At 35.9% G+C, this 15416-nt stretch overlaps 1 protein-coding gene across 1 annotated transcript; it reads left to right on the top strand.

Annotated features, from left to right (window-relative positions):
- Positions 1–13160: 13160 nt before the first annotated feature.
- On the top strand, positions 13161–13754 carry LOC131060857 (uncharacterized). Its single transcript, XM_057994273.2, has one exon. It carries the CDS (start codon positions 13161–13163, stop codon positions 13752–13754), a length of 594 nt encoding a protein of 197 aa, XP_057850256.2.
- Positions 13755–15416: the final 1662 nt, after the last annotated feature.

Genomic DNA, 15416 nt, shown 5'->3' with positions numbered 1-15416 from the left:
TTGAATCGATAAAAACAACACATTTTTTACTAATTGTGACACTTCAACACTTGAGATATAACATTTTAGAGCACCATTTCATCTAAAACTCACATGGATGAGCTCATAAACCTTATTGATAAAATCCATAAGTTTTCACAACAAAATCTATCTATATGGAAGAATGCTGAGCATTTTGGTAAACCTTTGAGACATGTCATTGTGTTCTAGTGTACACCTGAGAACAATCAACTATAACTCTTACCATAGAAATGTGTATGACTTGAAATCTTAGAATTAGACTTCTCCTATACTACCAAACTCAACTCTAGAACCACAAATCCAAATCATGCAACATGGAGGAATGTAGACCCAAAAACAGAGGTAGAGTCGTCTAGGGAGATACACTTTGTACCTTAGACTAATTCTCTCAATCATACAATTATGAAAATAGACTTAAGTTGACATTCATATAACTTCTTGAGAATGTAGACATCAATCAATGTACTATACCTCTTAATCAAACCATAAAGAATATGTAGCAACATGTTACCATATACATACCATACACCCAAACTGTCACTTTGTCTTGAACACAATTGTTGGTCTTCCAAACTGTCTTTGTTTTCTTCAACCATGTAGATCGCATATCCTCATACAAGTCAAAACATCTCTCTCAAATATCAAACCATCTCTTTTAAATATCAAACCATCTCTTTCAAATATCACATGTCGATCACACCTCATTTGTTAGCCTCTTCAACTATATCCCATCCATCTATGTACAAGTATGCACAAGGACATCAAGTCGTCCTCAAGTTGGCATTAATGAAAACACATTCAAGTTGACATCAATGACAACAACCTGCTACACATAATACCAACATGGTGACAACTAGATAAAGAAAATATTGAAGGGTATATTACATCATGCTTTTATAAAAATGAAGATGAATAAATTCCAAACTTACAAACAAAGCATTATCCTAAAGGTCACCAAATACGTGAAATCATGGGCTACAAAGCTAAAGGTTTTTGAAAACAAGGTGAAGAAAGACTACAATACAAACTTATGTATGTGATAGAAAAACTGAAAATAAGATTACCAAATCTCACTTATACATTTGATTGCATATTCAACATAATAGAATAAAAACAAACCATAGAGACACCAAATTTACGTGGAGAAACCCTTTTGGGAAAAAATTCCACACTAGAAAGAGGGCAAGTATATTATTAGTCTTAAATGATACATACACCAATACACTTCACTACTCCCCACCTTGTAAATACCTTCTTACTTACAAGAACCCAATACGACACTACCATCTCATGACTCCATTTTATAGAAAATTATGAGAGGTAAAACCATTATGGTATCTCAAAACAAGAGTCAAGAAACCACATGCAAAATCCCATTCCTAGGATAATGAACAAACAAAATGCATGATAATAAAATAAAATATTTTAAATGGTTCCAACATGGGCCCCTAACCCATATCCACTCAAACATTTTTCTTCTCGGATGCTCCATAACTCCCCAATGACTCTTTGAATCACCTAACAAACAACCTTACACCTTCCAAACTTGGGTATCCAAAACCCGACTCTTCACATTCTCCAACATTGACACCTAGAAGGTATCTATGCCCATTTTAACTTATATCCATCACCAAAACATGTTCACCTCTTGAGAATTCAATTTCTATTTGACATATAATACAAATATTTAATATTTTTCCTCTTATGTCGTTGAGAATACTTTCCAAAGAACATGCAAATACACGAATTACATATGATTTCAAGGTTAATGTCACCTTATCCTAACATTCTACCACTTGAAATTATACATTTCAATTACATACAATATATATAAATAAAAAAATGAAGCAAAGTGATCAAGGCCCATGACCTTCCCTCACCAAGAGAACTTTTCCATGGTCACTAGCTTCATAAGAGAACCTACAATATTATCCAAAGTGTCAACTTTCTCTATCAAGACCTTAGCATTCTCAACCACTTCTCACATAAATTGATATCAAACATCAACATTCTTAGTATGAGCATGATACACAAGATTCTTGGCCAAACAAATAGCACTCTGAATATCACATCCAATCCTCACAGTCTTGCAATCAAAACCAATACCATTATCAAGTCTCTTCAACCATATCCTTAGAGGCATGTGTAGCAACCATATACTCTACTTCAATGATGGAAAAATAAATTGTAGGCTACCTGTTACTCATCCAACTCATTTCTCCTCCAAACAAAGTAAAAACATATCCACTATTGGACCTTCAACTATCCAAGCCACTTACCCAAATTGCATCAACAAATCGTTATATGTCCAATGACTTAACCACATTACTGATACATGATAAACCAAATAGAAATCAAAGTGCCTCGTAAATATCTAAACACCCTCTTAATAAAATTCCAGTGTTCTCTTCCAAGATTAGACATAAACCTACTCAGATTTCCCCACTACTTCGACAATATCTAATCTAGTGCAAATAATTGCATACATCAAATTCCCAAGGGCACCAACATAAGGTACCCTAGTAACAACCTCAAAATCATCATTGATACTAAGAAACATGTCTAGACTTAACTTAGTACCAACCTAAAATCAAATACCAATTGGCTTATAGTCATGCATATTAAATCTTAATAAAATAGTATCAACGTACTTACCCTCACTTAACCAAAGCTTTCTATAAAAGTGATCTCTCTTGATCTCCTTCCAAGGAATATACTTTGCATCCTCTAAGTCCTGCATATCAAATGTGTCAAAAAGCTAATTCTTGAGCTCTCTAATCATCACCTTGTTGTTACCAATACATAAAATACCATTAATATACAAGACAATGATAAGTATTTGACTATCAATAACCTTAATTTAAACACAATCATCCTCCTCACTCCTCATATAACCCAAATTCAATGCAAAAGCATAAAAATTTTGGTACCACATCATAGATGGTTGTTTTAAACCATACAAAGATCTCTTTAACCTACAAACCTATTGTTTTTTCCTTTCACAACAAAATTGTCAGGCTGTTTTATATAAATTTACTCTTCAAGGTCCCCATGCAAGAAAGCATTTTTAATGTCCATTTTCTCTATCTTGAAATTATAAGTAGTAGCAATAGATAATAGGAATCTAATAGAATTCTATTTTCATGCCTAAAATCATCATAGCTAAATAGGAAATAAGGAAAATCACGAATTCCTTAACTTTTTAAGCAATCCTAAAGATAAATCAATGAAATAGATGCATAATTGAATCAATTAAACAATATAAAACTCCCTATTTTGCATCATATCTTCCATTGTTCTTCTCTTCTTTGTGGTATGGTGGCTCTCAGATATCGCGTTGGTAACCTATAAGTGACACAAAGATTCAAAGTTCATGATTGTTGAAAATGGAGAATTGATCTTGAATTTATAGAATTCCAGATGAAATTAAATGAGAGGTGGAACACAATGATTGAAAGGTGGAATTGAATGATTAAGAGGTGGAACTCAGGTGAGCTCACATGTTGATTGATAGTTGAACTGCTAATTTGGAGGTAGAACTCAATTGATTGTGTAGTCACACAAATCTGTCCGACTTAATTAAATAAATATTCGCTATTTATTTGATTAAAAAAATCCAATAGCTATCAGTTAATTAAATTAATATTTAATTAATTTATTCCCAAACATTCTTCTATTAATTAAATAAATTATTCAATTTATTTTAATTAATTCATTAAATCAAATTCTAATCAATTAAATAAATAAAATCTATTTATTTAATTAAAATCCCCTTTTCCTCTTTTAAATAAATTAAATAAAAACATTTATTTAAATCATTATCCCCCCCCCCACTTGCATTTTCCTACAAATGCAACTTGCACACATTTATTGAAATAAATGAATTTTTATTTTAATAAAATCCTATTTTCCCTCACCCACCAAATCCACTTGCAAAATCTAATCCCCTTCTAGATTCTTCTAACCCCTTCCTAATTAGCCTAATCCATCCCCTAATTATTGTCACATTCCTAAGCAAAATGGAGTCACTTCTCAAAGACTTCAAAAGTCTTTGAAAAGCATTTAATGCTTTGTGTGTTCAACAAATTAACCCTCAAAGTCTTCAAAAACCACTAATGGCTCTTACATGACCATTTATGGCTCTTACATAACCATTTATGGTTATTTCAAACTTATCTCCCCAAACATTTATTGTTTTGACCATATTCATCCTTTTCACATTTGCACAAGAGTTTATCCATTGGATAAAAGCTTTATTCTTTGAATAAAGAGTTTATTTATTCAACTAACCTTGACTCTAACTCTCAAAGTCATATCAAGCATTTAATGCTTATTCCCTCCCCTCTCAACCTATCTCACATTGACACTTGTCATCCTGGGATTGGGTTGAAAGCCCTCACATGGATTTGAAATCATTCAATCCTGACCCTTGTTGAGATTACTCAATCTCAACCATCCATTGCTCCATTTTTCCTATAAATAGAGCCCATTTCTTCATAATCCAGATCCTGAAAACTTGTATGCATTTTAACCTATAGGCATTTTAGAGAGCATTTTAGCACAACAAACTCATATATTGTCATTTTGGTTAAAATAAATCATTTTAGTATTAATAGCTTAATATTAGCTTCTTTATTTACATTTAGAGCAATATTTCAATCTCAAACCTCCATAAGCATCCATAGTGCAAAAAGTTGCTGAGAGCTACACTATTTTGGAACTTGGAGAGGAGAGGAACAAAGGAGAAAAAGCTAAGAGCATGTTAGGAGGTATTTGGAGATGCCTCATCATATTTGCTTCTTTAGTAAAATATGCTTTCATGTTTTTAGTATCTCTTTTGATATGCCCGTTTAGATTAGTTTTTGATTGATTAACACTAACGGTTTCTTGTGTGTGTGTTATTTATCTCAGACTAACCTTGTCCATTTAGCAGAGCATCAGATTGAATAGATAAATGAGTTAACTAATTGAAAGATGAAAAATAATGATTGGAGGAAAATTAAAGAATGATGTAATTAATCAATTAATTGAATTGTTAACTAAAGACGATTGATTGAAAGTTTTTTGGAAAAAAACAAAGTGGAAGATAGAAATAGAGATCAGAAAGATAATTGATTTAATTAATCAATCAATTGAATTGATTAATTTAGTATGTGCTTGAACTTGATTTAGATTTTCAATTTAATCTTTGAATGATAATGAATTTAAATATTGAGTTTATAATTCAATTTGATCTTTGAATATATTTAGAACTTGACTTAGAAATTCAATTTAATTTTTTAGTGTTAATTGAATTTTGATTTCGAATCATGAAATTGAAATGCACATGTAACTTAAATTAGATGAAATTAGAAGAATATGAATTTGAATTTGAAGACAAACCCTAAATCAGAAGAGGAAAATGTGCTGGAAATCAATGATAGTTTGGTTGAAAGGATTCAACAATCTTGCAAAATATTTGGGGTTTTTGCAAGATGGTGTGGACTTGGAGTCTCGATAGAGGTAATTGCAGATTGGTTCATGTATTCCTTCTACTGGATAGTGAGTATTGCTATCTTATCTGAGGGTTTTCTTTATATTTACTGTGGAAATGCCAGGCATAAGAATGAATTCTTAATAGGTAAATCTCTGATTTTTAAAGGCTTTGATTTTAAATTTTTAGATTGGCAACCTGCTTTCAATCCAAAAAAATTAGAGTCATTTAAAGTAGATAGACCGGTTTAGATCCCCAATTTACCAGTAGAATTAATGGATAAAGAAATTATTAGGAAAATAGGTAATCATTTAGGAAAATTTGTAGAGATTAGTGACAAAGATAGGAAGTATTCAGACTGTGTTTTGATAGTTAATATGGATATTAGTGTGAATTCACTCAGCCCTATTGAAATCAGAACTAGGGAGTTGAATTTCCTGATTTACCCTGATTTTTATAGAGGGATTTTAGATCTAGACTTAGAAATCAAACCGATCTTACAAGTTTTACCCTCTCAAAAAAACCCTAGGGATGTCCTCAAGATAGATATTTGTGTCAATTTGGAAAAGGGAGGGTTTGTGATCAAGGATAGCCCTCCTCCGACAGGGCAATCTGATGAGGTAGAAGAAGGGGAAATTATAGGTGGTCAGAGCATGGATGAGGGGGTCAATTCCTCTCCCTTGCTATCCCATAAGGATATTTTGAAGGATGAGAAGGGGGGGTTACTGACTCTAAGGAAGAGAAGAACTGTTGTGTCCTTGAAGTGGCAGAAAATGAAGAATTTAAAATTTATCATATGATAGTAAGGATGAAATCAATCATGATATTGATTGTCGGGCAGCTAGGGAGGGGGGGGATAAGATTCTTATCCCTGAATAGGATGTTGGTATGAAAGTTGGGGGTAGTCTGGCAGAAAATGGTTCCTCCCATTCATTGGGAGCTCCCAACAGATCGGATAAGGCTGAACAAGAGCAGGATTTGGTTCGTAAAGAGGAAGAGGTAAATTGCATTATTAATTATTTATGTGATTCAGTCACCGAGGACATCTTGGAGAATTTACTGGATGAAATAATAGACATAGAAGAGATAGAATTACAGAAAAGGTTGTTGAAGAAAGGGATTATGAATCTTAGCAATCCCCCAAAGGTCACAGATATAGAAGCCCTTTTAATGGAGTTAGATGACAAAGAAATGGTGAAACTTTTGAAGCATTAGGAATTGAACAATGGGTTGGGGAGAAGGTTACTCCAGATTGTGCTAAACTCTGTAAAAAGAGAGGCAGGAAATCCCTATTAGAGCTGAGAGCTAATGATGGTATAGCTAAAGGCCAGGTTAAACTCACAGATATGTTTCATGTAGGGAAGGGGAAGGTCCTTCCCACAACACCATGAAAGTATTATCATGGAATGTTAGGGGTTTAAATGCCCCTAACAAGTAGTAGCTAGTCAAACACTATTTGTCTAACTATAGTTCCGATTTAGTTATGTTACAAGAAACAAAATTAGAAAAAGATGACTTAGCCTCTTTTGGTAAACGACTAGGCTTTAGACATATTACAGGTGTTCCAACCACTGGAGCCTCTGGAGGTCTAACCATAATTTAGGACCCTCGTAGTATTGGGTTCTCATTAGTAGAGTCTCATGGCAATTGGATTAGTGGCAGAGTTACCAGTTTTAAACACAAACTAGATTTTCTCATTATTAATGTTTATGGACAGACCCTAAATGAGGGCAAAAGAAGAGTTTGGAAGAAAATTGAGGAATTCACAAATTCCCAGGAATAGTTTTGCATTATAGGAGGTGACTTCAATCTTATAATGAATTAATTTGAGAAACGAGGGGGCAAAGGAAGAACCTCTAGAGCTACTTTAGACTTTGTAGACTGGGTCCACCATAGTGGCTTGATAGAGATTAAATGGTCAAGGATGCCTTTACCTAGAATAACAAAAAATTAGGTTTTAGTAATATCACAGAAAAACTAGATAGGTTCTTTGTATCGGGTAGTCTCATCAACTTTCTGTATACCTTAGAAGCCTCAGTTTTACCCTTCTCGAGCTCAGATCATTTTCCGATCCAACTTAGCATTCATGGTGACTCAAGTCCAAGAAGATGTCCTTTTAAATTCGAACAAATGTGGCTAAGAAATGATAATATTCTTAGGCTTTTAGAGGAATGGTGGAAAGAGGCAGAGGTCTCTGGGTTTGGGATCTATAAGGTAGTCAATAAGCTTAAGATAATTAAGCAAAATCTCATTATGTGGAATAAGGATCATTTTGGTAATATTTTTGACAAGAAGGCACAGGTGGAAGCAAATTTAGTGGAGGTAACTAAAGCTGTCATGAGGAAAGGGATGGATGAAGCTCTGTTTCTCAGAGAAAAGAAACTCCTTCTTGACCAAGAAAATATTCTTGCAAAAGAGGTCTTTTGGAAAAAAAAATCCAGGGAGGCATGGTTGTATGAGGGGGATAAGAACACTAAATTCTTTCACAATAGTGTAAAACTTAGAAGAGTCATTAACAAAATCTCTAAGATAAAGATTTGTAATGGCTCTGAGGTGGAAGATCCTAAGCTCATCTCAAGGGAGGTAGTAGACTTTTTTCCCAATATTCTCAACATTGATTTGAGTCCTCTTTGCTCAAACCAAGACAAGTTTCTCAAATGTATACCAAAACTACCTAGTAAGGATCAAACTCATAATTTGACTGCAAAATTCTCTTTAGCAGAAGTAGAAGTAGCTTTGATGCAGATGAATCTGGACAAATCCCCTAGTCCGGATGGCTTTCCAACTATTTTTTTTCAAAAATGTTGGTCCTTCATAGGGCAGGAGGTGGCAGGTGCTCTTGAGGGCATGAGGAACTCAGGTAATATTCTCAAAGAAATCAATAATACTTTTTTGGCCCTCATCTCGAAGAAGGAAAAGCCTAAGTATTTTAATGAGTTCAGACCCATTGCACTGTGTAACACCATCTATAAGTTTTTTACTAAAACTTTAGCTAATAGGCTTCAGAAACTCCTTCCTCTTTTGATTAGAGAAGAACAAACGGGTTTTGTTCCTGGGAGGTCAATTTATGATGGGGTTATTATAGCTTAGGAGGCCATTCACTATGTCCAAAAGAATGGAACCCCTAGTATGCTCTTAAAACTAGACATTAGGAAAGCCTGCAACAAGGTGGATGGGAGATTCTTGTGCAAATGCCTAGAAGCCTTTGGATTCCCCTCTTCATGGATTAACTTGATATTTGAATGCATCTCAACACCTAAATTATCAGTGTTAGTCAATGAAACTCCAAAAGGATTTTTTTATCTCTTCCAGGGGTCTAAGACAAAGAGATCCTTTATCCCCTTTCCTCTTCATCATTATGGCGGAATCACAGGGTAGAGCTATCTCTAGAGCAAGGGAAAGTAATCAAATTTTAGGTATTAGAATTACTAGCAACCTAGATCCTACCACACATCAACAATTTGTGGATGATACTATGTTATATGGGCTCAACGATTTAGGAGAAGCGAAGGCGTATAAGTAGATCCTAGACTCTTACTCTAAGGCTTCTGGACAAGAAATTAATCCATCTAAATCTGAAGTCTTCTTTTTCAATACTAAGTTCTGCTTACAAAATGACATCTGCAAAGTTTTGAATTTTAATATGGGTAGGCTTCGCTGCAAATATCTAGGTTTGCCCCTAGATAAGGGCAATGGATCGTCAAATTTGTGGGATTCAGTGATAGATAGGATTAAGAAAAAGGTAGAAACCTGGAAATGCAAGTGGCTATCCTCTGCTGGTAGAGCTACCATGGTTAAATCGGTTTTGGCATCGATGCCAATCTATCAGCTATCATGTATTAACCTTCCTTAGTCCAAAAATGAAGTATTGAATAGACATATTAGGTCTTTTTTTTCTGGCAGGGTGCTGAGGATAAGAATAAGATCTCCCTCATGGCCTGGGATAAGATTTGTAGGCCAAAGTCAGAAGGTGGTATTGGGATTAAGAATATTAAGGACCTGAGTAAAGCACTAGGGGATAAATTAGTCTGGAAAATGTTTAGATCCCCCCACCTTAAGTGGGCTTAGATCTTATTCCACAAATATCTTAGAGGTAGGGACCATACTAGCCTCTTTAGGGAAACTTCTCCTCCGAAAGGCTCACGCATTTGGAATTTTATGTTGGATTGTAGAAAAATAATTTTAGACAAATTATCTTGGAATTTGGGCAATGGCGAAGAAGCACTTTTTTGGACGAATTCTTGGGGAGGATTCAAGGCACTTTATAAGAGTGCTAATATAGAGACGTCCATAACAGTGTTGGAATCCACATGGGGTAGGTATGTCAGGGACTACATAATGCCAATTGACAAGGACCTAGCTAAGGGTTGGAAATGGAAATCTCTAGATCATGTGGATATCCCAGAAATGGAAAAACAGGACCTCCAAGTCATCCTTAAGAATAGAATGGTCACCTTCAACTTAGGGCCAGATAATCTTGTTTGGGATAGATCAAAATCGAGAGAGTGCACCTCAAAAGAATGTTATAATCTTCTTCTTAATCAATAGCTTTCCTCAAGCACTTATGTCCCCTTAGTCTTATGTTGGGATAAGATGTGTTTTCCAAAGGCAGGATTGTTCTCATGGTTTTCTCTCCAAAATAAGATTCTAATTGTGGACAGATTTAGGAAAATGGGCTTTGAGGGACCCAGTAGATGCCCTTTATGTGAAAAGGGAGAAGAGAATAAGGATCATATCCTCCTTAATTGCAATTATGCCTCTAATTACTAGCTATGGTTATGTAACAAATTAGGATGGAGCTCAACTCTCCCTAACTCCATTCTAGGTATGTTTCAGGCATGCCCCATTCTTCATCAACGTTCCCTCTTTGGAGGATTATAGAAATTGGCCCCATCTTTGGTTATCTGGGAATTTTGGAAGGAACGCAATAAGAGACTCTTTAAGGAAAAGAAAATGGAATGGCTCCAACTTGTGAATAAAATTGAAGCCTCAGTAGTAGAAACTCTTAATAGCAGGACTTCTAAATTTCCTAGTAAACTTTCTGAGATGACATACTGGGATGAGAAAATGAGAGGCAGATGGTTAGGTTTGAAGATCCCTCCCTTCGTAGGATTAAGCAATTCTAATAAAAAGGAGTTAAGGGAAGCCTGCATATGGAAGGTCCCAAAAAAAGGGTGGGCTAAGCTTAACTTCGATGGGGCTTCTCATGGGAATCCAGGTCCTGTTGGGATTAGATGTTGTTTGCATGATGATTCTGGTAGGGAATTAGCTAAGGTGGCCAAACCTATAGGGATTGAATCCAATAATAAAGCAGAGATTTTAGCCTTAGTCGAAGGCCTCCTCTTATGTCAAAATAGGGGCATTGGTAAGTTTGCCATAGAAGGAGATTCGACTATTATTATTAATGGCCTTAGAAAATATTTTCTTCCTAACTAGAAGCTTAAAGCGATCTTGTCAAGGGCTCTAAGCCTCCTCAAGGATTTCAAGAAAACAACGTTCAATCATATTTATAGAGAAGGTAACTCTAGGGCAAATGAATTAGCCAATGCAAGGGCTGATGGACGATTCAAAAGTTGAGATAGGGTCCTTCCTTTTGTCTTAAGAATCTGCTGCAAGGTTTAGATTCTAAGGCTTTTGTTCTCTTTAAGTTAGGTTTTGGTATATCCTCGGGGATTCATCCCTCGACCTAGGCCCCCTTTAAGTTGAAAGGATATTTGTCAATGTTAGATGGTTAATGCTAGGTTGAAGGATGTAGAGAAATATTATCTTGCATATCTATACTCAATCTTAATTCCTAAATTAACCAGGACATGTTGGATATTAGAGCATGGTCCTCTTCTTTATTTTTCTGATTATAAATATTAATGGTATTCGAGATAAATACATAGTGAAACATTTGTATATGTGCATATATACATTTACACACACACACACACACACACACACACACACACACACACACACACACACACACACACACACACACACACACACACACACACACACACACACACATATACACATACATATATTTACATATACATTTATTAATATACACGGAGCCTACAAAATTTATGTATATAGGTATATATATGTATACATGGATATGCATATATATATATAGACATACACACACACACACACACACACACACACACACACACACACACACACACACACACACACACACATATATATGGGTGTATATATATTAATACACATATATTGACTTTTAAGGGGAAAAAATGATGGCGAGTGAAGAAAGGTCGACAAGCGAAGAAGTGCAGGCGAGCGAGGAAAGGAAGGCTCAGTGTGATTTCTGGACGGTGCAAAGCGAATTTCAGAAGGGTGCGGCAGGCGAATATCCAAAGATCGATCACCAGGAGTTCAACCTCTCAAACTCGATCAAAGGGAAAATCTTAGAGGTTGAAAGTGACAAAAACGGCTTCCCGTGGGTTGATCAAAAACATACAAATAAGGTTTCGACAGGCTCCATCCCTTAACCAATTTCAAGCGAACAAAAATAGGGTAAATGTTGTGATCGTATTGAAATCGATCTTTCCGAAGACATGGAAGATGATCGAGACATATGGGAAAACCAAGCCATTATTGCAAGGTTTGTTGGCCCGAAATTTCCACGAAAAACCCTTCGATCTTGGATTGATGACAATTGGGAAAATCATGTATTAGTCAAATTTATTCCAAAGGGATTCTTCATTGCGATCTTTGTGAAAGCTAGTGAAAGTAATCATACAATGAATTTAAAAAATTGGTTCTTCAAAGACCATCCCTTGTATATTCAGCCGTGGTCGCCCAATTTTGACCCCTCCAATCTTGTTGTTTATGAGAAACCTGTTTGGATATGATTATAACTCCTTGCCTATTGAATATTGGAGCGATGTATGCTTGGAAAAAATAGGTAGAACTATGGGCACACTTATTGATCTTGATGAAGGTATCATTGAAAATGATCTTTATACATATGCTCGAATGAGAATCACTGCTGTCAAAAAAATCCCCTCATCGGTGACTCTGCTATCTGTGGATGGTGAATGGACACAACAAAAAAGAATTTAGGGTTTGCACGTGATGTGGGAATAGAAGGAATATGGTGGATAAATGCAAGATTTTTGTCAGAAAGGTATATCATAGACCTCCCAAAAAAAAAGCAAAGTATGGAAAAAGAAAGAGGAATCCTCCCTGCCAAAGACATTGCTTCTTGAAGGACCGGAACCAAAGGAGGTCAATCCAATCAATCCCTCCTCTTTGGACTCTGATCCATAAATGGTAGATCTTGAGAACATTAAACCTACTCAAGACACTTTGGTAAAATAGGAGATCGCGAAACAAAGGCATAACCCCAAAATTGCTAACAATACTAAGATTGTCATCATTCTGGATCATGGAAGTATTGAATCTACTGACGACATGAACATAAACACTTTTCGGGGTCCTCTGGGGATGCAAAGGATGAGGATGATCTGGCATCTTTGGACCCTAGGTGTATTAGCCAATCTGCAAATACTATCCTAGGATGCTCGAAAGGAACTAGGGGGAGGAAAAGCAACAGAATTGTCAGGGAACAAAGAGCGAAAGAGAAAGGTATTATAAGTGTCTTGGATTATCTGAATAATTCCAAGGGAGGAAAACCCTCCCTTGGGGGGAGATGAGGATCACCTCATGGAATGTCAGGGGCTTATCTGCCCCTGACAAAAGATGCTTGGTCAAAAGGACTTTGGCCAAGTTGGAAGCAGATATTGTCATTCTTCAAGAAACCAAGTTGAATGATGAGAAGGCTTTGGAGTTTATGAAATATTGTTCAAGTTGGAATGGATACTTTCAGACTGCAAGGGGCTCGGCTGGTGGGTTGGGTATTATGTGGAATCCTTCAAATGTATCTGTGGCTCCCATCATCTCCAATGAGTTTTGGATGGCATGCTCTATTAGTGGCATTGGCACAAACCTGTGCTTTCCTCTGTTTAACATCTATGGGTTGACTAAAACCATGGACAAATTCAGAGTTTGGCAGGAGGTTACTAATCAAGTTGCCCAATTGGAGTTGGATAAAGTCATCATCGTTGGCGATTTCAATGCCTTATTGGACATTGATGAAAAGGAGGGTGGTTTAAGGAAATCCACAAAAGGTATGGATGATTTCAGAGATTTTGTGTCGAACTGCAAACTTGTGGACATCATTCCCAAAAATGGGAAATTCACTTGGACTAACAGAAGGCTCAATTTCTCAAAATTCTCAGAATGATTGGATTGGTTTTTTGTTGGCGAGTGGTGGATGGGAGGCGACCACTTTCTGGTGTCTACAATAAATCCACATGTTGGGTCTGATCATTTTCCTCTCTCACTATCTATTGCACAGGATAGTCGTTGCCAGAAAAATTATTTCAAGCTTTTAAGTATGTGGTGGCATGATCCTAATTTTATAGAAAACATTCGTTCTTGGTGGCATGAGAGGAATATTTACTCTGGTTCACCCAGTTTCAAATTCTATAAAAGAATGCATTATCTGAAAAACAAAATCAAGATCTAGAATAAAGTGTCCTTCAAAAACATATTCGCTGAGAAATCAAGAATTGAGGAGGAATTGGAGGCATTATGTAAAAAGGTGATGCTCATGGGTATGACAAACAAAGAATATACTCTTGAAATGCTGCTAAAAGAGCAATATTTTGATATCCTAAAAAGAGAGGAATTGTACTGGAAAGATAAGTCCCAAGAATTATGGATTACAGACGGGGATCTGAATACTAAATATTTTCATGCTTCCTCCAAATTGAGACAAATTAATAACAAAATCTGCTCTGTCAAGGATAAGAACAAAGCTACAAAAGTCAGGCAGGATGACATCAAGAGAATAACAATTGAACATTTTCGTGATGTATTGGGTAATTTTGAAAATCGAGTTCCTTCTTCTCTCCCAATGGTTGATGAAGTCATTGAACCACTTGTTTCAACAACTGATTGTGAGATGCTATTAGCCTCGTATAGCTTGGAGGAAGTCAGATGTGCCACCTTTAAATTACAACCTCATAGGGCACCAGGACCTGATGGCATCACGACTGAACGCTTTTAGGAGTATTGGGAATTTATGGGCAAGGACATCTGGTTGGTTGTGGAAGAATTCTGGAAAAAACAATGCTTTGTAAATTACATTAATCACACTACAATCACTCTCATTCCCAAAAATTTGGATTGTGATTCTATGTCGAATTACCGACCTATCTCACTTTGCAACGCACTTTACAAAATTATTGCTAAGGCATTGGCTGCAAGATTGAAGAAACTCCTTCCAAAACTAATCTCTGAAAATCAAAATGGTTTCACTACCAGTCGTGAGATTGCAGATAGCATTATTTTGGTTGCTGAGGTAATTCACTCCCTTCACAAAGACAAATTGAGTGGCATGCTCCTTAAACTTGATGTCTCCAAAGCCTATGATAGAGTAGTATGGGATTTTCTTTTGCATGTTTTAAAAAGATTCGGACTCCCTCAAAAATGGCTTGATTGTATCAAATTTTGTATCTCAATTGTGAATTTCTCTATCCTTGTTAATAGAAACATGAGTGGTTTTTTCGAAGCCACAAATGGTCTATGACAAGGTGATCCCTTATCCCCTTCCGTGTTTGTTTTGATGGTGGATGTTTTGGGTCGATTAATCAGAAAAAGGCATAACGATGGCATTTGAAAGGGGATCCAGCTTCATGAACAGTTTGAACCAATTACTCATTCCCAATTCGCTGACGACACCATCATCTTTGGAGAAGCAACTATAGTTGAAGCTAGGGGAATTATGAAAACATTGGAAGATTACTCTTCGATGTTTGGTCAATTGATGAAAAATGACAAATCTCAGCTGCTCTTCTTTAACACCAATAAGAAGACACAACTTAAAATCTCACAGGTTCTG

The sequence above is a fragment of the Cryptomeria japonica genome, chromosome 10 (assembly GCF_030272615.1).
Source record: "Cryptomeria japonica chromosome 10, Sugi_1.0, whole genome shotgun sequence".
Lineage (NCBI taxonomy): Eukaryota > Viridiplantae > Streptophyta > Pinopsida > Cupressales > Cupressaceae > Cryptomeria > Cryptomeria japonica.
The sequence above is the reverse complement of the archived record's forward strand: the minus strand, read 5'-3'. Positions and strand labels throughout refer to the sequence as shown.